At 42.5% G+C, this 22,762-nt stretch overlaps 2 protein-coding genes across 2 annotated transcripts in view; one reads left to right on the plus strand and one right to left on the minus strand.

Annotated features, from left to right (window-relative positions):
• The window catches only part of LOC128831498 (cytochrome b5), a 35,515-nt gene extending 24,869 nt beyond the window's left edge, over positions 1-10,646 (minus strand). Inside the window, exon 1 of the mRNA XM_054017961.1 lies at positions 10,461-10,646. Coding sequence (XP_053873936.1) covers positions 10,461-10,595 — 135 coding nt within the window. The 5' untranslated portion in view covers positions 10,596-10,646. The remainder of the gene's footprint in view (positions 1-10,460) is intronic.
• A 7,209-nt stretch (positions 10,647-17,855) lies between these two features.
• C2H18orf63 (chromosome 2 C18orf63 homolog) overlaps positions 17,856-22,762 on the plus strand; it is a 31,514-nt gene continuing 26,607 nt past the window's right edge. Inside the window, exons 1-4 of the mRNA XM_054021084.1 lie at positions 17,856-17,989; positions 18,777-18,855; positions 20,079-20,135; positions 21,375-21,486. Of these exons, the coding sequence (XP_053877059.1) occupies positions 17,856-17,989; positions 18,777-18,855; positions 20,079-20,135; positions 21,375-21,486 (382 nt within the window). The remainder of the gene's footprint in view (positions 17,990-18,776; positions 18,856-20,078; positions 20,136-21,374; positions 21,487-22,762) is intronic.

The following is a 22,762-nucleotide window of genomic DNA, read 5'->3' on the forward strand; positions in this document are numbered from 1 at the left end:
CACCCCCAAACATGGTATACTGTATAGGGTGCTTTTCCAAATAAAGTAGCTGACACTAAAGTTATCTGATGAGTTCTATACTCAGCTAAGTTTTCAAAAGCCTGGAAGAATGATTTCCATTTTGTCTTTGTACTTTTAAACTATTACAGCTGCAGAAGGAGTCAAAGAAATAACTGGATTTTTTTTTTTTTTTTTTTTTTTAATAATTCACCTATCAGTTGAGTCACCATGGACAAGTCAGTTCACCTCTGTGCCCTTTTCCCCATCTGTTAAAGGGGGAGGATAGTAGGGGGAGGGATAGCTCAGTGGTTTGAGCATTGGACTGCTAAACCCAGGATTGTGAGTTCAATCCTTGAGGGGGCCACTTTGGGATCTGGGGCAAAATCAAAATTGGTCCTGCTAGTGAAGGCAGGGGGCTGGACTTGATGACCTTTCACGTTCCTTTCCAGTTCTAGGAGATGGGATATCTCCATTAATTTAATTTAAATTTATTTACTCTTTATAAAGCACTGAGAACTATTAGAAATAAGAGCCAAGTATTACTTCTTTTAATTGAATCTGCACAAATTCTAGTAAGTCCCCACAAATGCTTTTCATGCTCCTTAGCTCCAGTTCTCAGAACTAGGACTTTGGAGTCTTCTCATACCATCCCCCATGCTTCATCAATATTTTAGTTATGTGATACAACTGAAAGGTTCTGCGGTCAATGTTAAGATAGCATGCACACGTTACATTCACAGACTGTTACATTTAAGCAGCACATGCCCCAAAGATACTTTACCAGTGTTCTTTGCTGTGCAGGTGGAACTAAACTATACTGTTACATTACAGAATGATGCTACGGAGTCCTGTAATATTGTCACTTAGGCTACCTCATACTTGGAGCTAGGGGGAAGGGGGAAGAGGGGGTGCTTCCCAGCTTACACAGACATACCAGTGCTAGCTCTGCTTGAGCTAGCATGTGAAAATCACAGTGTAACTGGAGTGGTACAGGCTAGCTGCCCAAAGTACGTACCTGTCCGGGCCCTCTGGCTACATACTCAGACAGCTAACCCAAGCCACTGCCCATTTTACACCAGCTACAGTGCTATTTTTGAGCAAGCTAGTTCGAGCGGAGCTAATATGGGTACATCTACATGTGCTGGGAATCACACCCAAGCTCCACTGTAGACAAAGATTCATTCTGTCCATACAAAAAAAATGAATAGTCACATGGTGAGTTCTACTGTGTTGTGACATAGTACTCTGACACAGTAGTCTCCTTCCTGCATCCTGGTAACATTTTATTTTTTGTCTGTAACCTCCCCAAATTCCATTTTTGAGATCGCTGAGTAGTCTCTTATCAGATGAATTTCCCCCAAAGTGACATCACAGCTAGAGCAGAATCAACTGGAATTGACTGTCACACAAAATACATTTTTTACCTTTGAAAATTATATTGCTAAAACTAACTTTTGGGTGCAAGTCCCTGGAACTGATAACTAGATAATACAAACGGGGGACTGAAGATTAGACAAACATTAAAACAAGTGTTGTAGTGTGTTTCTAGTATGGATCACATCTAGAGTTTTTGAAGGGAGAGGCACAATTTAGATTCAGATTCTAATCAACAGTTTCTCTGCCAAATCTGTCTCTCCAAGGGTCTGATCCAGTTCCACTGAAGTTAATGGCAAAGCTCTAATTAACTTCAACAGGAGCTGGATCAGGCCACAATATGTTTCAGTCTCTCTTTTACAGGAAAGAAGTACTCTTCAGTTAATCACACCAGACTTGCAGATTGATAAGGGGATCACTATGCTTAGATATGGGGAAAAAAGTCAGAAACCTGACAGGCATCCTTTAAAGCCTGCCATTTATCACTTACCATATTTACAGAGTCTGGGCTACTCCCTATACTTTAAATATCTTAACCATTTAAAGAGCACTAGGTTCTCAAACTGGGGTCATGATGACACTGTTTCCTAAAGGCGGGACCTGAAACTATGGGAGAGGCATCTCAAATATCTTTTGTAATAGGGCCATAGTACTGAACAGGCTGAGAACCACTTAAGTGCAATATATGCAAGTTTAAAAGCCTCAGTTGTATCCATCACTTTTTTCAGCTAAAAATCTACATTGCGAATCCTGTCTCATACCCAGGACTTGCAGAGTAATAGCTCTCCACAAGCTGGAGTCTTTGCTGACCTTCCCTCATGGACAAGAGATAAACTTGTTCAATAAACCTGTTCATATTCTGAGAATTCTCCATCATCCTAAACAGTTTAAAAAAAAACAAACAAAACACAACACACAAAGCTGTTGGGTCTTCCTTGTCAATCTCCTCTAGGACCCAGAACGTAACCTATTCACCACCTCAAAGAGCCATAAGCAGTGTGGATTGATTTAAATCAACATGATTTAGAATCACCAATTTTAATTATTATTTATATCAGCAAGCAGGAAATCTTGATTTAAATAATTGATCTGAATCATGTTCTAAGTTGTACTTTTTAGTTATTTTGCTAAATAAAGGCTGATTCTCACTGGTTGGTAACTATTAAAACATGTTCATTTGCAACTAACTATATAGCAAGGGTTCTCAAACTGGGGGTCGTGACCCCTCAGGGGGTCATAAAGTTATTACTTGGGGTGGAGGCTGACTGCTTGCAACCCCCCAAGCCCTGCTTCGCCTCCAGCATTTATAATAGTGTTAAATAAAAAAAAATGTGGGTTTAATTTATAAGGGGGGGGTCGCACTCATAGACTTGCTGTGTGAAAGGGGTCACCAAAAAGTTTGAGAACCACTGAACTATAGCCTTTACACTAAATATGGTGCTTTTTGCTAATTAAGAGGATACACTACATCTATACAAATTTATTTAAGCAATTATATAGCTTAATGTACATTTATGCAGATTCTTTTTACCTTTTTATTATATTAGAAAACAGTGAATAATACATGCTTTATCTACTATTCAGATTTTACTTGTGTCAAGATCTATTTTGGATGAAAACTCAAATTTAATTAATAATGTAAAACAATTGCATTTTATTTTCTGTTAAATAAAAACTATCATACATGCATTTGATATATAAAAAGTTTACTAAAACATGTTTTGCACTTGAAACTAATTCAATAAACAAAGGAAGTATTATCTGTAGAGTTAATACATTGAACTGATTGTTTTTTATTACCATGTCCTTCAGTGTTTTAGAACTAGTAGATCTCATCCCCTCACACCTTGAATCTATGAATGAAAACTAAGAGGAAAACAAGCTTTCCAGCTTTTTTCAACTCCCAATTTTATTTTATTTTTTAAACTTTGCATGAACTAGGCATTGAACTGAATAAACGGAAATGCAGAAAATATTCTTTGCACCTGCAGAAAAGGCTATGCTGTCGAAAGTTAGTTTAGGGTACTTCAATGAAACTTCAGTTCTAGATACATAACCATAAACTTCCACTCCTTGAGTAGTTTTACTTTCTTTAAAACTTGACAGCAAACGTGTACTATTTAATTTAAATGATTTTAATAGATAAGTTCAGGCTTCACCATAGGCTATCAACTTAAAATTTAATTGGAAACGATTTTTTTAAAAAGCTTGTATTTAACTTAAATTAACAAAGCTGATTTCAATAAATTGATTTTAAAAAAAATCTTTATCCACCCTACACATCAAGCATACAATATTGTCCACTCCCTGCAAATCACAAGTGTTTGCAAGAAATGATGATCTTTTATTTAAGGCGTGGAACAGACTTCTACGGTCTTTTCCTAGACTCCCTCTTGACCTTAGGCAAGCTAACCTCCTCCTTCCACCTTCCTCACTTTCACAATGGAAATAGTATTTACTTAACTCACAGGAGATACACAAGTGGAAACCGCTAGGTATTGGGTACTACTGGGGCTATTTTTAATACAAATCTATTACCTTCCAATTGATTCATGCATTGCTTTTAAGCAAATTCACTCCCACAAGGAATTGCTGTATATAAGGTTTAAGTCATTTCATCGTCGGAACAGGCAATTCTCTCTCCTGTTAGCACGAAACAATTTATTTCAAGCTGATATATTTGTCTCTGTTATGTAAGAGTACAGACAACCAAAACAAATTTAATAAATCTTATGTTGCAGAAACGTATTCTCCTGAACTACCAGGTTTGATTTTGTAGACATGCCAGAAGACAAAATATTACTAGTTTTCAACCTATTAAGAGGAATGCAGTAAATACTTTCAAAATGCGTGTGGAGGAGAGGTGAAGAAAGGAAGTTAATGGCTTGTGCTGCACTATTACAGGTTCAAACCTGCAAGAAATTCAATGGATATGAACAAGTTTCAGAGTAACAGCCGTGTTAGTCTGTATCCGCAAAAAGAAGAACAGGAGTACTTGTGGCACCTTAGAGACTAACAAATTTATTAGAGCATAAGCTTTCGTGGACTACAGCCCACTTCTTCGGATGCATATAGAATGGAACATATAATGAGGAGATATATATACACACATACAGAGAGCATAAACAGGTGGGAGTTGTCTTACCAACTCTGAGAGGCCAATTAATTAAGAGAAAAAAAAAAAAAAAAAACTTTTGAAGTGATAATCAAGCTAGCCGAGTACAGTGTGATAAGAAGTGTGAGAGTACTTACAAGGGGAGATAGAGTCAACGTTTGTAATGGCTCAGCCATTCCCAGTCCTTATTCAAACCGGAGTTGATTGTGTCTAGTTTGCATATCAATTCTAGCTCTGCAGTCTCTCTTTGGAGTCTGTTTTTGAAGTTTTTCTGTTGTAATATAGGCACCCGCAGGTCTGTCACTGAATGACCAGACAGGTTAAAGTGTTCTCCCACTGGTTTTTGAGTATTTTGATTCCTGATGTCAGATTTGTGTCCATTAATTCTTTTGCGTAGAGACTGTCCGGTTTGGCCAATGTACATGGCAGAGGGGCATTGCTGGCACATGATGGCATATATCACATTGGTAGATGTGCAGGTGAACGAGCCCCTGATGGTATGGCTGATGTGATTAGGTCCTATGATGATGTCACTTGAATAGATAGGTGGACAGAGTTGGCATCGGGGTTTGTTACAAGGATAGGTTCCTGGGTTAGTGGTTTTGTTCAGTGATGTGTGGTTGCTGGTGAGTATTTGCTTTAGGTTGGGGGGTTGTCTGTAAGCGAGGACAGGTCTGTCTCCCAAGATCTGTGAGAGTAAAGGATCATCTTTCAGGATAGGTTGTAGATCTCTGATGATGCGCTGGAGAGGTTTTAGTTGGGGGCTGAAGGTGACAGCTAGTGGTGTTCTGTTATTTTCTTTGTTGGGCCTGTCTTGTAGGAGGTGACTTCTGGGTACTCGTCTGGCTCGGTCAATCTGTTTTTTCACTTCAGCAGGTGGGTATTGTAGTTTTAAGAATGCTTGATAGAGATCTTGTAGGTGCTTGTCTCTATCCGAGGGATTGGAGCAAATGCGGTTATATCTTAGAGCTTGGCTGTAGACAATGGATCGTGTGGTGTGTCCTGGATGGAAGCTGGAGGCATGTAGGTAAGTGTAGCGGTCAGTAGGTTTCCGGTATAGGGTGGTATTGATGTGACCATCGCTTATTAGCACAGTAGTGTCCAGGAAATGGACCGCTTGTGTGGATTGATCTAGGCTGAGGTTGATGGTGGGATGGAAATTATTGAAATCATGGTGAAATTCCTCAAGGGCTTCTTTTCCATGGGTCCAGATGATGAAGATGTCATCAATGTAGCGCAAGTAGAGTAGGGGCGTTAGGGGACGAGAGCTAAGGAAGCGTTGTTCTAAGTCAGCCATAAAAATGTTGGCATATTGTGGGGCCATGCGGGTACCCATAGCAGTGCCGCTGACTTGAAGGTATATATTGTCCCCAAATATGAAATAGTTGTGGGTGAGGACAAGGAGCCCTCAGTACTTCTGAAGAGTAAATCCTAAACGGCCATCAAGTTTTTGCTATGGTAGGATGTAACCTGAGTTTGAGTAACAGTGTTATTACAATGGCCCAGACAACAAAGATCAGATGTGGCACATCCAGTGAAAGCATTCACAGCTTTCCAGCATGTAGTGAAAATACCACAGAGACAGGATAGTCCAATGCCCTCTCACCTATGTATGTGATGTAATGCCTTCACAGAATCGACTGGAAGGGAGCTCGAGAAGTCAAGTCCAGCCCCCTGCACTGTGGTAAGCTCAAGTAACTCTAGACAGGTGTTTGTCCAATCTGGTCTTAAAAGCTTCCAACGATAGGGATTCCACAGCCTCCCTTGTAAGCTTATTCCAGTGATTATGTATCCTGATATGGTTCCTCCTAGTCTAGAGTATGTTAGGACATCAGACTAGCTGCACACAGAGAGTCTTAAAAGCAGCCAAGAAGAAATACAAATGCCACCAGTCTTATTAAATGATGCCTACTAAGGCATGATATTTTCCCCCAGACTCATTAACCACACACAACTGTACACTCCAATACGGAAGTCTTTTTTTAAAAAGACTATTAATTTAGAACAATTAATTCATTGTTTAGAACAATTAGTTCAAATGTCCATTTTTTTTTTTTTTTTTTAAAGGAGATATCCTATCTCCTAGAGCTGAAAGGGACCTTGAAAGGTCATCAAGTCCAGCCCCCTGCCTTCGCTAGCAGGACCAAGTACTGATTTTTCCCCAGATCCCTAAATGGCCCCCTCAAGGATTGAACTCACAACCCTGGGTTTAGCAGGCCAATGCTCAAACCACTGAGCTATCCCTCCCCTCCATTTCTTTCACTTGAATTTGTTTTTATTTACCACCTCAACCGATAGTACCACTAAGTACAGCACTAAAGTCAATAAAGCTCAGTTTCAGAAATATCCATTCAAAGATGTTGAAATACCACCTCAGAACTTTAAGACTGTGATCCCACTCCTTTTGCTTCTTAATGGCCCTGTAGAGCTGTGGTTCTCAATCTTTTGTACTGGTGATCCCTTTCACATAGCTAGCCTCTGAGTGCGACCCTCTCCCCCCGCCCCCATATAAATTAAAAACGTTTTTATATATTTAACACCATTATAAATGCTGGATGCAAAGCAGGGTTTGGGGTGGAGGCTGACAGCTCGCGACCCCCCATGTAATACCCTCGCAACCCCCTGAGGGGTCCCTACCCCCAGTTTGAGAATCCCTGCCCTAAAATGATGTTGAAGTATTGAAGAGATATGGACACACTAAATAGTCTCAATGTTGCAGTGGTGAGGGTACCAAGCTTTCAGTCTTCATGATCAAACTGTGTTCTCATTATAGCATTACCCAAATGAGCTTCTATACTAACAGAGTTGCAGTATCTTATAAATACAGAGTTCCCAGACATGTGCAAGATGACTATTGTACTACATATGAACCAAGTGCTTAAAAAAACTGAAAACATAAGGGAAACATCTATTACAAACAGCAGATTCAGCCCTGTAGAAAAGTTGTCACAGTATTAAAAACTATTAAAATTTTTATTATTCAAAAAATGTGTACATATTATGGGGGTATCATCAAATTTTGCACATTAAAAATATTCTATACAAAGATAAATAGCTGCATATGAAGCCTCCTCTCAGTTACACCAATGTAAGAGCAGAATTTGACGCTGAGCAACTGAAGTGTTCCTTTGCAGCCTGAATAACATTTCTAGTTGATCTTGCAAATTCTGGTTATGGACAAGTTATTCTTTGAGAGACTATTTCTACACCGCTTACTCATGTGTTCTATAGATATTAAAACTGGAATCCTTTCATTGTAAACGGAAAATAAGACATGTTAGTTTGAAAATGTTTGTACAGAGGTTATTCCCTTTAATATTTACAAATTGCATTACACACACACACACTGGGAAGAGAGAATGATTTAAGCTGTTGTTTCTGAGCAAACATTTCATTTGTTGCTAGAAGTTCACTGTCTCTCTCAAAAGTTTTTCTAGCATTGCTACCTGCCAGGTGAAAATTGGCTTAGTCAGAAAGAATTACTAATTTCAGTAGCTGCATGAAATCTCTTCCCACCCACAGGATTTAATCATCAGTTACACATGGACCTTGTCTGCATAAGCAAGCATGATGGCCATCATTTACCAAAGGTGCAGTTCCACTGGTGACAGCAACAGCAAGACCTACAGTATAGGCAGGTCTCATGTTCTCACCACAACATCTAACCCCACTCAGATTTATGCTAATTTAATCCAACTCCCATCCCCAATGAGGCAAGATTTATAGATTAACAAGGCTTGGGTTTTATGTATCATCTAGATTGCACAGCAAATAATTTTTCCCCCTCTAATCTTTTAGTTGATAGTAATTTTAGGTAAAAAGAACGAGGTAAAAAAAATTAGCATGAAAATTAGGCTTGAATAAAGACTGGGAGTGGATGGGTCATTACACAAAGTAAAAACTATTTCCCCATGCTATTTTTTCCCCTACTGTTACTCACACCTTCTTGTAAATTGTTGGAAATGATTGATTACCACTACAAATTTTTTTTTCCTCCTGCTGATAATAGCCCACCTTAATTGATTAGTCTCATTATAGTTGGTATGGCAACCCCCATTTTTTCATGTTCAACATGTATATGTATCTTCCTACTGTATTTTCCACTGCATGCATCCGATGAAGTGGGTTTTAGCCCACAAAAGCTTATGCTCAAATAAATTTGTTAGTCTCTAAGGTGCCACAAGTACTCCTCGTTCTTTTTGCTGATACAGACTAACATGGCTACCACTCTGAAACCTGTCACCAAGTAATTTTAGGTGTTACCTGCAACAGCAGATAAAACCCTTCTTTACACAGAATATGAGTCAGTACTCTGCTAAAGATTACTAATGAATACATGGAACTCAACCCTGCATTTTCGTAATCCTGAGCATTTTACTTTGCAGGGTTCACATACTTCTATATAGTCCTTAAGTGTGTTTTAAGCCCCCACTTCAAACCATAAGAATCTGAATTCTCTATGGCTGCGTCTACACTAGTATGTGTCTCACCAGTAATTCATCACTGATGCAGACAGTAATAGTGGGCATTACTGTAGACGTATGACTTGAGCATTTCACATAAATAATGAAGACAACTACCTTCTCGGTCTGCACTACAGCTTCTACCAGTAAAGTTGCACCAGCAGTTAGTTAAAGCTACAAGTACCTTCGTATAGACAAAACCTTAGAGTAATCTGCATAGGTCCTGAAGCACAAGTATTTAAAGCACACTTAAATACCAAAGAAGGATTTTGAAATAATTGGAGGCCTCAGTTTTCAGACCCATACATATTTTGAGCCAAAGTCTATTCAAAGTTACAGTAAATTTGGAGTAACTCCCTTGAATTAACTGAAGTCACACGTGTGACTATTTTGAATAGCAGAGCAAAATTTTGGCCATCACATATAAGTTGAATACTTCATAGTGAATGAACCAAGGATACAAGATGAATGCATTGCCAAATCAGAATCTAATTTTAAAATCATCATAACAAAGAGAATTTTTTCAAAAAAACAAGTTAGGGAATTTGTACAGTGCACAATTTCTCTCTTCATTGCTGTTTTATTAAGTTATTGGAAACAATGTCATTAATTATGCACCATCGCATTCGTTCACTAAATAAGTCAGGGGCTCTGAAAAAAGAAAGATGATCATACAGCTAAAGATGATTCTAACACATGCCTACAAGCTTAACTATTAAAGCTAAGTGCTCACTCACTAGCTTCATCACATTCATATTTTCTTAAATGCAGCTTTTCTATGCGGTTTAAAGGGGGGAAAGGCAAACATGCACCATTAAAATGCACAGAGTGAAACCAGGTTAAATTATATCATATGCCCTGGACATCAAGTTTTCAACACGTCAGGCTTCCAGGAGAACGACTGGGACGTTTTGGGGACCCGTGTGTTGAAACAGGAAGGGTCCTGGGCATCGGAGAGCATGCGCTGCACTGCACAAAGAATGAGGCAGGGTTATGTTTTTGACCTCGATCCCCGGCGAGCAGCCAAACCTACAGCCCCCTCCCCCTCAGGGAACAAAGGTGCTTTCTAGCAAACGCTGCACAAGAACCAACCGCAGTTTTCAAGCCGTCCTAACTTGGCCAAACCAACAGTCTCAAAAGCAACTCTGAGCAGCAACTCCCCAAGTCTAGCACCTCCTCCTACTCCTCCACACGCTGTGTGACTCTCCAAACTGGTTTGAAGGGATACCCCCACGTGTTCCCAATGGGGGGGGGGAGCGCACCCTTACCCCTACGCGGAGAAGCAACTATTTTTGCTCAGGCTCTGACCCCAGAGGCCTATGCGTAAGCGGGACGTTCTGATACAGGTGGTCAGGAGTTTTGCACCCCGTCCCCGGCTTGCGAGTGCCCAACCCGCGGGGGCAGCGGGTGCTTTGCCAGGGGGCCTGAGTGGCGCTTGGCGCTGGGACCCCCCAGCGCTCCACCCACCGCCAGGGGATTTAAACCCCCCAGCGCGCCCCGGCACTCGCCTCCTCCAGGAACTTGGTGAGGTCGTAGATGCGGTGGTGCAGGAGGATCCATGTGCTTTGGCTGTGGTTGTGCGTCTGGATCTCCTCGAGCCGGTAGTAACGGCCCCGCCACTCCTCGCGGCCACTCGCCGCCATCGCCCCAGCTGAGCAGCGCGCGACCCTCCTCTCGTAACAGCGGCTCTCGACGGAGTAGGAGTGACTCAACCCCCCCCCCCCCGGGGCAGTCTTATCACCACGCGCGCAAGCTGATTGGATGTCAGGCAGCGCCCGGCCTATCAGAGACCGTCTCCTCCCCCTTTCCCCGCCGGCCCCTCATTGGCTGAATGATGAATGAGAGGCTTTTCCCAATATTACAGCCTGTTTTTTTCCCTTAATTCTAAGAAACTGTTGCGTCGCGGTTTGGTTACATCAATGGGGGGGAGGGGAAGGACACAGTCTCGTGCCCTCCGTTCAACTCTCCCCACCATACGGCCGCTATTAGCCTCGGGATCACGTGATGCTGCGAAAGCTAAACGCCCCAAGCAGTACCCGAGACTGAGCCCCGCCCCCTTCCCCCTCAGCCCCTTCTGGCTGAGTCCTGCCCACACGGCTGTGTCCCATTTTTCCCTTCCTACAATAACCGCTCCGCAGCCCACCCCCCAGTATAGGACCTGGCCCGGAGAGCTGCTGCTTCGTAGGGGAACCGCTCTCTGCATCCCACGTGCTGTTAATGTGGTCCCTGTCTCCAGGAGCTCCCCCCCTCCCCCGTGGTCTCCTCTTGTCAATTGCTCGTGGTGAAACCTCACTTCTCAGGCTGCTTAGGCCTAGAGCTCCCCTTCAACCTTCCTTTTCCATAGGCCTTGCCGCTCTCTCATCTTCCAAGGCCACGTCCCAATTATCCTTGTGTACTAGTTCAATACAGCGCATTCATAAATTCCCCTGAAGTATGAGAAGTCCCACTTACTAGGGGAAGCCAGAGAAGGCGAGCAGCGGTGTAAGGCGGGAATTCCTCAATGAAATCTGTAAGCAAGAAATCTCACATTAAAAATGGAGAAAAACTGAGCATAACTTCAGAAGAAGTGAAAGAAACAGAATAAATAGTTCGGTGTAGGGGGCAGCAACCTATTGCCAGTTTAGAAATGGATGTTACCACCAAATAGGCATGTTGTACAGACAGCTACTGCCTAAGATGAAGTCTTATTCTGGGCCCCTAGATTGATGATGAAACTAGTTGAAAATGAGGGTAAAATTGCATGGAAATATGTCTGTTTTTCATCAATTTTTTTCAACCAGCTGAAAAATTAGCAGAACAAATCTTTAGCCATACAAATACATTTCATTACACTGAATTGTAAATTCTGTACTGGTGATTTGATCATTTCCTTAAATGTAATTTTCCTTTCCTCCAAACCATTCAGTAAACACGTGCTGACCCTTGTTATGCCATTTACAACTGTAGCCGGATTGTCACAGTTACGCAAATCAGTGAAGTCAAAACGCTTCAGTATTAATTAGCAGTAAACGCTTAATTGAAAAGAGGAAATGCAGTAATAGTAAAATATTGCGACAGAAATGTGTAATTCCCCTTCTACTAGTTAAGCTCATTTTGCTAATTTATTCAGGCAACTTCCATTAATTAAATTCAAGCTATACTTCTGCAACACTAATGGATGGTAATGGCGTCACCTCCGACTTATTATCTAGACCGGGCCTTAAGGGAATCCGGCGATTGTTAGTTTCATAGTTTCACCCACCTGGTGGTGACTGACGAGTCCCCCGGGAGCCCCGCAGGTCGCACTGTGGATATAGTGCAGGCAGCGTTGCGTTTCGTTTCAATCTCACACAGAATGTGCCCAGTGGCCCTTCAGAGCCATGGGGGAGTTTTAATGTGACTTCTCCTCTCCTGCCAGACATGCCGTGTGGCAGGGGGCGGCTTGGACTGTAGGGGTGCTGTGTGGTCTCTGCATTGTCCTGGTACACGGCCGTGGGCGAGGAGAGGGCAAGCTGAAATCTTGAAAATTGGCGGGAGAGCGGCGAGGCGGAGCTTCGACGCGCCACGACAATTATCTGGGGAGCACGGTGACACCCGCAGCAACTTGCTGTTAGCACGCAGGGTCTGCAGGAGGCCGGTTTTCCCGTCGTGGGCTGGGGCTGGGCTACATCTGCGGCGCATGTTTGGGCCCCCTATACATCTCCCTATTCGGTATATGCGTTGTATAGGGACGGATCTGAGCGCCTAGTGCCAACACCCGTCCCCATCACCCAGCAGGACGTTGCTGCTGCCGTCTCTCGCAGCCACTCCCAAGATGCTGCTAGCGCAAGCTCGGCGCTCACCCGGCTCGTTAGTCCGTCGAGCCCCGAGCTTCCCCCGGCCGACGCCCGCGTACGCAGCAGCCTCGCGCACCTGCTCCAAGCCGCGCGAGCTGAAGGCGGCCGGTGGCCGCGGGAGGAAAGGCGCGAAGCGAGTGGAGGGAGCGCGCGGTTAGCATGCCGAGTCGCCCCCTCCCGTGAGAGCGCCGTGCTGAGGTGGGGCGAGGGTCTAGGGCTGCCCTGGCCTGGTTCCGTCCCTGCCCCTCCATTTGACACCCCCAGTCACTTGTCACTACTGGGGATGGGCGGGGGCTTGGTCCTTCTCCCCTTTGCCCCAGGGAAGCTGCTTCCTCAGCTTTATTCCGGGAATAAAGTACTGCACAGAACTAACCCCATCCACATTTTGCGGAAAGAGGAGGTTCAACAGTGATCTGATAAATCTCTCAGCACCCCCCCCCCCCATTCCTCATGCTCTAAATCAGGGGCAGGCAAACTTTTTGGCCTGAGGCGCATCGGGTTTCGGAAATTGTATGGAGGACCAGTTAGGGGAGGGGGTTGCGGCCCAGCCCCCATGTCCTATCTGTTCCCCCTCCACCCTGAGACTCCTACCCCATCCAACCCCACTGTTCCCTGATGCCCCCCCCGACCCATCCACACACACCCCGCTCCCTGTCCCCTGACCGCCCCCGGATCCCTGCCTCTGACTGCCCCCCGCTGCCCCATCCAACCCCTCCTCTCATTCCTGGCGGCCCCCCCCCAGGACCCCTGCCCCATCCAACCATGCCTTCTCCCTGTCCCCTGACTGTCCCGGGAACCCCTGCCCCTGACTGCCCCCCACCAGCCCATCCAACCCCCCTCTCATTCCTGACTGCCCCCCCAGGACCCCTGCCCCATCCAACCATGCCTTCTCACTGTCCCCTGACTGTCCCGGGAACCCCTGCCCCTGACTGCCCCCCACCGGCCCATCCAACCCCCCTCTCATTCCTGACTGCCTCCCCCAGGACCCCTGCCCCATCCAGCCACCCCTTCTCCCTGACTGCCTCTGGAATCCCTGCCCCTGTCTGCCCCCTGCCACCCCATCCAACCCCCCTCTCCTTCCTGACTGCCCCCCTGGAACCTCTGCCCCCATTCAACTCCCTATTCCCCCTCTGACCACCCCGCCCCCTATCCACACCCCCGCCCCCTGACCACCACCCCGAACTCCCCTGCCCTCTATCCAACCACCCCACTCCCTGCCCCCTTACCGCGCTGCTTGGAGCACCGGTGGCTGGCAGCTCTACAGCCGCGCTACCCGTCTGCAGACGGGCCACACCGCTGCCGCCACCATGCAGCACAGAGCACTGAGTCAGACCTGACTCTGCAGCCGCGCTGCCCAGGAGCTGACAGCCCTGCCGCCCAGAGCATTGCGCCGGCGGCAGAGCGAGTGAGCTGGGGGTGGGAGGGCTGCAGGGAAGGGGCCGTGGGCTAGTCTACCCGGCTGGGAGCCCAGGCCAGGCAGGACTGTCCCGCGGGCCGTAGTTTGCCCACCTCTGCTCTAAATCCAAAGCAAAGCATCCCAAACGCTGCTCCTGTGGGCTGGAAGTTGCTCTGGGCGGTGGCCAGCTAGGGGCCGTTTTCTCCAGTTTAGAAGGATTTGGGAAAAGAAATAGATGGGGTGAAATTAAATAGTTGGGGCAAACTAAACAGTTGTTTGAACTGTATTTATTTGAAGGGCATCCTTAATCTGCCTTCCATCATTAAACCCTGCTGACAATCTGTAAGCAGCCTGTGCCACCTTGGAGGTCCGGAGGGGCAGAGCTTTCCTCTTTGCAAGTGACTCATGAACAAGTGAGTGTTGGGGGTGGGGGCAGGGAGTGTGTCTTATCTGCGGTTTGTGGTGTTGGCCTATTGGACCGTGCTTCTCTTCATATTTGGTATTAGATGGATTATGTGGCTACCTGCAGTTATATTAGGATACATTTTTTTTACTGTAATCCAACCACTAATTGATGGGATTGGAAAAAACATCTCTATTGGCAAGATACACCATAATTGTCTAGTATGGGGTTACTTGTACCTTTCTTTGAAGTATTTGATACCAAGAGAGACAGGTTACTGGACTAGTTGGGCCACTGGTCTGATCCAGTAGGGTAAGTTCTATATGCATATATACCTATTAAAATGTTCAACCACAAATCATCTTCTAAGACTTAAAGTGCAGTTTTCACACTGACATCACTTTTCATAAAACAGAAAACTGTGTATCAGGGAGACTATGTGACCAAACTTGGTTTTTAAAATGTTATTTCTTCTCTTGGCTCCACTGATGGGGAAGTAGGGAAAAGTAGAAGGGACCTGTGAGTGCCTCCACCAGCCTGGGATCCCTCTTCTCATTATTTTTGAACACTTGGGTTGGCAATACTGTTTACTTATTCAGCTCGCATGTGACTCTGCAGAGGTCTTGTCTACACTACCCTGCAGTTCGCACGATGGGAGTGTGACTAGCATTTCACACCAAAGTGCTGTGTTGTAATTCCCCCCATGTGGACTCTGAGCACAAACTAAAAGGTTGCTGCTACACATGAATGTAATCCTCTTCAAACAGCTTCAAAGAAACTGTTAGTTCAGACTTGCAGCATCCACTTGGGGGAGCTACAGCATAGCATTTGGTGCACACTCCTATCCAAACTGCAGGACAATTTAGATGTGCCCTTAGTTTCAGCTTTCAGTCTATATGATGAGGCTGTATGATGTGTAGCTCCACATTTTACCCTGCATTTTATTTGCATGGGATTATTTAATTGATAAACTGCTGGTCTTTCAGTTTTTGGGCCACAGATTTAATCATACTTAAATTCTTTTTAGATAAATGTGGTTGAATTTTAAGCAAGGTATTCATTAGAGTAAAATTACAAATGTAACATTAATCTGTAACATTTATTCCTTAATAAATGTTTGTTCAGATTTCTTAAAGTCATAATTTACAAATAATCTTTTCAGAGGAATTGTAACTTTGCAGAAATTTAACAAGGGGATTGCATTATTATTGTTACTATTTCTTCTGATCTGGTAAGGCCATTCCATCCTTCTTGATTATTTGGGGGTGGGTGGGAGGAGAGTATGAGAATAGCTATAATTATCAGGCAATACCTGGATGACGGATTGGATATAAGTAGTCTTTCTTAGTTAACTATTTCTTTTTTTCTGGAATATTTCTGTTAATTGAATACGTTTTCTTGGTGCAGTGAAATAGCTGTTCATTAACTTTTTGTGTCATAAGTGATCTAGTTCCAAACAGGTTACACTATAGCCTTCAGACTTTATCTGGTCTGCAGTGCAATAACTAAAGGCATAAGGGCAAATCTTCAGATAATGTATATTGTTATAGCTTTCATTGATTTTAGTGAAACCAATGACAGTTTACAACAGCTGAAGCTCTGCTTCCTAATCATCCATTCCTATGGGAAAACCAGCACAAGGGAGCTGAAGAGGAGGAATTCTCAGCATGGATCTCCTTGCTTTAATATTGGCCTTCAGCACTTAAGAAATTCCAGCTGCGTGTGTTTAATAATAAGGATAAAACTCATCTTTGCCAGAGACATAGCTCTCTCAGGAGTAGTGTGAGACCATGGAATAAATTTCTAATGATTATCACAAATCTCACCACCTTCCATTCCTAATGCAGGGCATGTTTTGTTGATCTTGCCTTCTGTAACATAAACATAGCTGCATGTATATTAAAAAATCCCTACCAAAACAAAACACTGCACTGTGCATACTTCTCCTTCTGGGTAGAGAATGGAAATAAATAATATGTGACAGATGCTGAATGCACTAGAAAATGCTAAGGTATAAGCATGGTATAAGAAACTATATAGAAAATAATATTCCCCTATAGTTTGAAAAGGGGGACAAACTTTGGTGGAGGACACAGGAATAGCCTCTAGGATATATTACATTTCCAGCACGGTGCATGGGTAAGGACTTTTATGTGTGTCTAGTCTAGTCGTGTGGCTTGCAATCTGTTCCTCAGCCTGCCTATTACCATTGCTTGACTCAGATACCTACTGGGACGCTGGGGTAAGAAAAAAGATTACAGTGCAGAGGCAGATGACTCCCCTTTCCATGCAGGAAGGCGTGATCCTGACCGAGAGAGGTCTCCACTCGTGGATCACAGGGTCTTGATTGGTCCAAAATGTTGACACAACAATGTCATTCTTGCCTTAACTCTGAAGCGTCTTGCTTTTGTGAACATAAGATGGGCCCATAACATTACTTTAACATCATCTGTGAGGTTTATGCTTACTGTGTTATAAAATGCATGAAATGTGATAAATTGTCAAAGCTGACTAAGCTATTATATGTTATAAACTCCCACCTAATGTTAATAGGAATACAGTTGTATTGATGAATTTGTTTGTGTAACCCTTCTGCCCGTCAGAGTTGGCAGCAACAATGGCCGGGTTCAGTATCTAGGGGTTCTGTTTTAATAACACAATGCAAAACCAGTTCGAGCCCCCACCCAGTGACCTTGGACAATTACATACCACCCCCCTGGGCACCTCTAAGAGGCAGTACTTCCCCTCTCGCAAGCACAGACTCTGAGTGTAGCAAAAGCCTTTTAATAAAGGAGGGAAACAATGTGGCATTATTTTGGGGAAACACCATAAACAGGATTCATAACACAAACCATGAGCAAAAGACCCACCCCCAAGTAAGTTTGTCTTAGTTGAGGGCGAGAATTAATTTTGAGTCCCTCTGTTATAAAATGCCAAGTACAGTTCTACTGTCCTTGATTCACATAACCTGGATAACAACACTTTATTACTCCTGCCCCAATAACAAAGAGACTGGGGATCCCACAGCAGCCAAAGTGACCATTTGGGCAAGCAGTCCCATCATGCTAGGTGGGGTGGGTGTGCCCATGCAAACGAGATCAGCCCCTGAAGTCCTTTTCCACAACTCACCACCAGATGTCAGGGTAGAGCTCATTCTGACTCTGCTTACATCTGCATTATCTCATAATTACACAATATCCTAATAATAGCCTCCTCTTTGTGATAATGATGTAATATTTTTCTTTTATTAAAGACTAAGCTGCTGAGTTGGGACAGTTAACAAAATAAGATGAATGACACAAGACACCAGTCGCTGTTCTTCGTCAGTCTGCCTGAGTTACAAAAACTCTGTGCCATTAAAGTTACACTGAGTTCTAAATTGGCAGAAAATGAGATTAGGAATACACAGATGAAGATTTGCAGGTAAAGGCAAATAAGGGTTGCCATTCTCAAGAAGTTATTTTATTTTATTTTTTGTTAAAGTATTTCATTAGTAGTAGTAGTTAACTGTAACAAGATCAGTAAAGTTCCTAACAGTTATGACATACTTATTACAGAATACATTTTTTTCCTATAGCTGTTCTGGTAAGGTACATGATGATTGTTTTTTTTTTTTTTTTAAAGGCAACAAAATCCTTTATAGGTTGTAAAGGTGTTCAATTTTAAGTCACTTGTCAAGAGTTGACCACTGAATTAGTAAGGGAATAATAAAAGATTATAAAATAATAAAATAGAATAAAAAGAATAAAAGTTAGTCCATAGTCCTATGCAAAGCTGGAACTCTTTGAATGTATCACCTGAGATATTACAGTGTTTTACAGAGGTTGAGGTGAGGAATAAAGTGGTAGTTCTCTCCCAGAAAGCACACTCTCATTCCCAACATACTCCAGTTACCATGCCTACTCTTGTTTTGTTTCACATTTACCTTCCCACCTTCTGGGAGAGAGAGAGTGCCAATTCTGAATGTGGATTTTGTTTCTTCTCACAAAGGTCTCCAAACAATTATCAGATAACTGTTTGTGATTGACCAGTCTGGGTGGGATGTGACTCAGTAACTTGAGCTATCTAGCATTTTCTACTGAACTACTGGTAAATGTAGTTAAGCTTTAGGAAAATATAGCTAAAATAAAGGTAACCTAATGCTGAGATGTCAAGCCCAATTTAAAGGAAATTCAGTTCAGAATTAATTTTGAAAAGTTTTATCTTTTAGGCAATTGTTATTTCTTCATCAAGACATCCTTTCCTCACCTGTCCCTGGAACACTGAATCAAATTTCAGTTGTAATGGCGGTCAGTAATAAAATCTCTGACACTTACAGTATTTCTACCTGTATATTCAAGTTGTTTTATTAGTAGAACTACTATAAGTAAATTGATACAGTTTAAATATAAATTGTTGTTAATGCAAAATACGTAAATTAACACCAATAATGTATGTGGCATATTATTTGAAAGGACAGTGGTAAGTAATGTGTATCATCACTTCATATAGAGAAGTACAGTGAAATGTGCCTTAAGTGTTGAGGAGGAGTGAAATCCTGGCCATACTGAAGACAATGGTAAAACTGTTGTCGTCAGTAGGTCCAGGATTTTACCCAAAATATTTGGCGATGCTTTGGGAGTGTCTTTTACAAATAAGGCAATCTCTTAACTTTCACTGTAAACTAAATTACACAATTTTTAATGTTATATACTACTATATATTTTATGTATTTTTAAAATATTGTGCCTGGTGTTTTTAAGCTATCATTCACTTCACATATTAATGAGCTAGTTCTTATAAAACAAAGATGCTGTTGGGCCAGGCCTGACGTCTAACACTGAAAAGTGACTTTATTTAAATTATGTATTCACTTTTTAATGTATAAAAAAATCTCTTTCGTATCAAGATGAATATACAAAATCTAATAAAACATATAATTGTTGCTCCTAAATAGCAAAAATTGCTACATTTGTCACTTAAAAATATTCTTTACTCCTTCCCCAGTGTCATGAGCAAGAGCCTCAGAAATTGTGTGTGGGGGGGAATATAATGGGACCCTGCATGTCATGAGTTGCACAGAGCTGTATAAAAACCTAGAGCCAGCCCTGTCTGAAGACATTTTCATCCAACTGCATTAATTAAATATTTTATGTTGGTCATTGGTTAGGGACAAAGAAAAATAGCTCTTCCCCGCTGACCTTGAGAACGGAGTTAGCCAGGGAAGAGACCAACAGCAGCCATCCTGGGTCTATTATGGATCTTTCAGTCACCAGCCCCACTTCAGAACAGTTGAGGTAGTTTCAAAGCAATTTTATTAGAAATTTCTGCCATAGTGGGTCCTGGTCCATGACTAGGACTTCTAGGCTCTATAATAATACAAAAGCCCCACCAATAATTCAGACAGGTAGATATCAAGGACTTGGCTCTGGAAGAATGGTTAGTACAGAATGTGGTAAGGCTGCACCAGTAATTGTTGAATACTCCTTTTAAGTTCAAAAGGTTCAGATAATTCTTTTTTGTTTTTGTTTAGATATCTTTTTACAAAACAGGAAAATGTCAGGCTTTTTTAGAGAAACATGGAGCAACAGTAAGTGATTCTTCACACTTTTACACTTATTCATTGTTGCCAGTAGTTGTGATCCCAGTAGTAATGATGTTTTTCATAGTGCTTGCAATTTCCATTCCAACAGAAAATCTCCCCCCTACTTAAATTTTGCACAAAATGCGTATGCGGTGTATTATAGGATTGGCTTACAGTACCAAATAATGCAAAGTATAGAAAACTTTGTGAAGCCTTGTCCAAGACCTGTTTTTGTTTTGTTTGCAATGTATATTATGATTCTGTTGTGCTACATTGCCTGTGATACAACGTTTGCATTTGTATGGCTGAGTGTGGACTTTCAGAAACTGCTAAGTAGGAAGCCAGTAGTTATAATCAAAACCAAGTTGTAATCATGCATGTGCATCTTCATTGTGGCCTACCTTTCTTTGTTCCTGGATGTATGACCTTGCATTTGATTGTATAAAAAGACCTTTTGTTCAGATGAGCCCACCTTACCAAGTGATCTATGTCAAATTGTGTAACTAATCTGACCCCATCATTACTTACCATTCTACCATTTTTTGTGTCATTTGAAAATTTTATTAGCAATTATTTTATATTGTCTTCCAGATCACTGATAAAGGTATTGAATAGCATTGGACTGAGAACAGATAGGACCTCACTAGAAACATCCTTTTTGAGAGCTATCAGCTAACCAGTTTTTAATGTGTTTAGTATAGGCTACATTGATTTTTGTCTAGTGCTATTTTTTAACAGATTGTCATGTGGGACTGAGTCACATGCTTTACTGATGTCTAGGTATATTATGTCAACACAATTATCTTAATCAACCAAACTTGTGATCTCATCAAAAAACATCCTTGATCTCAGGCTAGACCGGCAGCTGGGTTTGAAGTATGTACATGTTGGGACTCACTGGTTAGAGTTTGGAATGAGATATTAACAGTATCCACTGAAAAGTACTGTATATAACTCATTCAGTCATTCCTTTCCCTCCAACCTTCCGACCCTTCAAAAACCCAGAACGCATTAGAATGCACCTTAATGTTGGTGTCCAGTAAAATGTAAAAGGCCAAATCCCAAGGGGCTCAAATCTGTTGCAGTTCCCAACTATAATAAAGGGTACAGGTGCTCAGCATCTTTCAGGATCTGGCCCAAAATGACAGTATGATTATCTTTTATAAAATCTTGATTTAATTGCTTTAAAATCTACTTATTATATAATTATTTAAATCTTTTTTCCCCCTTGGTTAATATTACTAGATTGAGGCTCCAGAGAGAGTTGGCCCAGCCATCCTTCAACCATGTCTCTGTTACACACTTATAACCAGACTTGCCCCCAGCTGGAATAAGGCTGGTCATCTGTTGGTACAAGGTATCTTACTCAACTGGGTCTGAGTCTGACCCTTTGACTTTCAGTACTTTATTATTTTTAAATTATATTTGCCATGCATATGCTGCCTACTCTTTGATTATTAGTCTTACATTTTGTTTGTTTGTATTTCTATGGTTGTTTCTTTATCCCAGTTCAATTTTTTAATGAATAATATAAAAGGGCAAGTAATTCAAATTTTCTGTCTCTCCTCCCCCCTTTATAATTGATCTAATAACCATTTAAATTGACCATAGCATATTCAGTTAATAATTTCAAAATCAAATTTTGCAGTACAGCAAATAATTTATGAAAATACTGTAAATAGGTTTCAAAATCAGCTGTTCATAATCAACACTTCTGTTTCACAGAAGTTGCACACTTCACATAAATAGGATGACAGTGACATGCTTTACGACCATGTCTTTCCACCAAGTTTCATAAGGCTAGATGTTGTTATTCTTACCACCTAACAATGTTTCCCCTACTAACTGAACAAGGGGAGAAGAGTGGCAAATTAGCAAATGTAGAAGACCAGACACCGGTGGATGTGGTTCCAACACAACCACATGCTATTCATCCCTCACAGAAATTGTATCGATTTATTCTACAGTATAAATTGGAATAAAAATGCATTTTTCTGTTTTAGGTCCTGTCTCACTGTTATCAGAATCTTTTATTTTATTTTGAATCATTTTTTCTTCATTAACTATTTTCAAAACAGATTTACATCCCTTTAAAACCAAGTCACCTTTACCCCCAACTCCCCTGGGTACTTTCTGAGACATTCTACCCATCTGTTGTCAGTGGCCCCTCCTCATTGGAATCAAGGCCACTATTTGGTTCTTAATTTCATAGTATCACTTAGACCAGGGGTCGGCAGCCTCTGGCACGCTGCTCACCAGGGAAAGCACCCTGGTGGGCCGGGCCAGTTTGTTTACCTGCCGCATCCGCAGGTTCGGCCAATCGTGGCTCCCACTGGCCACGGTTTGTCGCTCTAGGCCAATGGGGGCGGTGGGAAGCCATGGCCAGCACATCCCTCGGCCCGTGCCGCTTCCCGCAGCCCCCATTGGCCTGGAGCAGCGAACCGCAACCAGTGGGAGCCGCGATCAGCCAAACCTGTGGATGCGGCAGGTAAACAAACTGGCCCGGCCCACCAAGGTGCTTACCCTGGCGAGCCGCGTGCCAGAGGTTGCCGACCCCTGACTTAGACTAAAACTTTTTCTTGTGAAACATACATGGTAGCTCTGGGGTTGCTTCTAATCTATCAGCTGGTTTG

Source organism: Malaclemys terrapin, chromosome 2 (assembly GCF_027887155.1).
Source record: "Malaclemys terrapin pileata isolate rMalTer1 chromosome 2, rMalTer1.hap1, whole genome shotgun sequence".
Taxonomy (NCBI): Eukaryota; Metazoa; Chordata; order Testudines; family Emydidae; genus Malaclemys; species Malaclemys terrapin.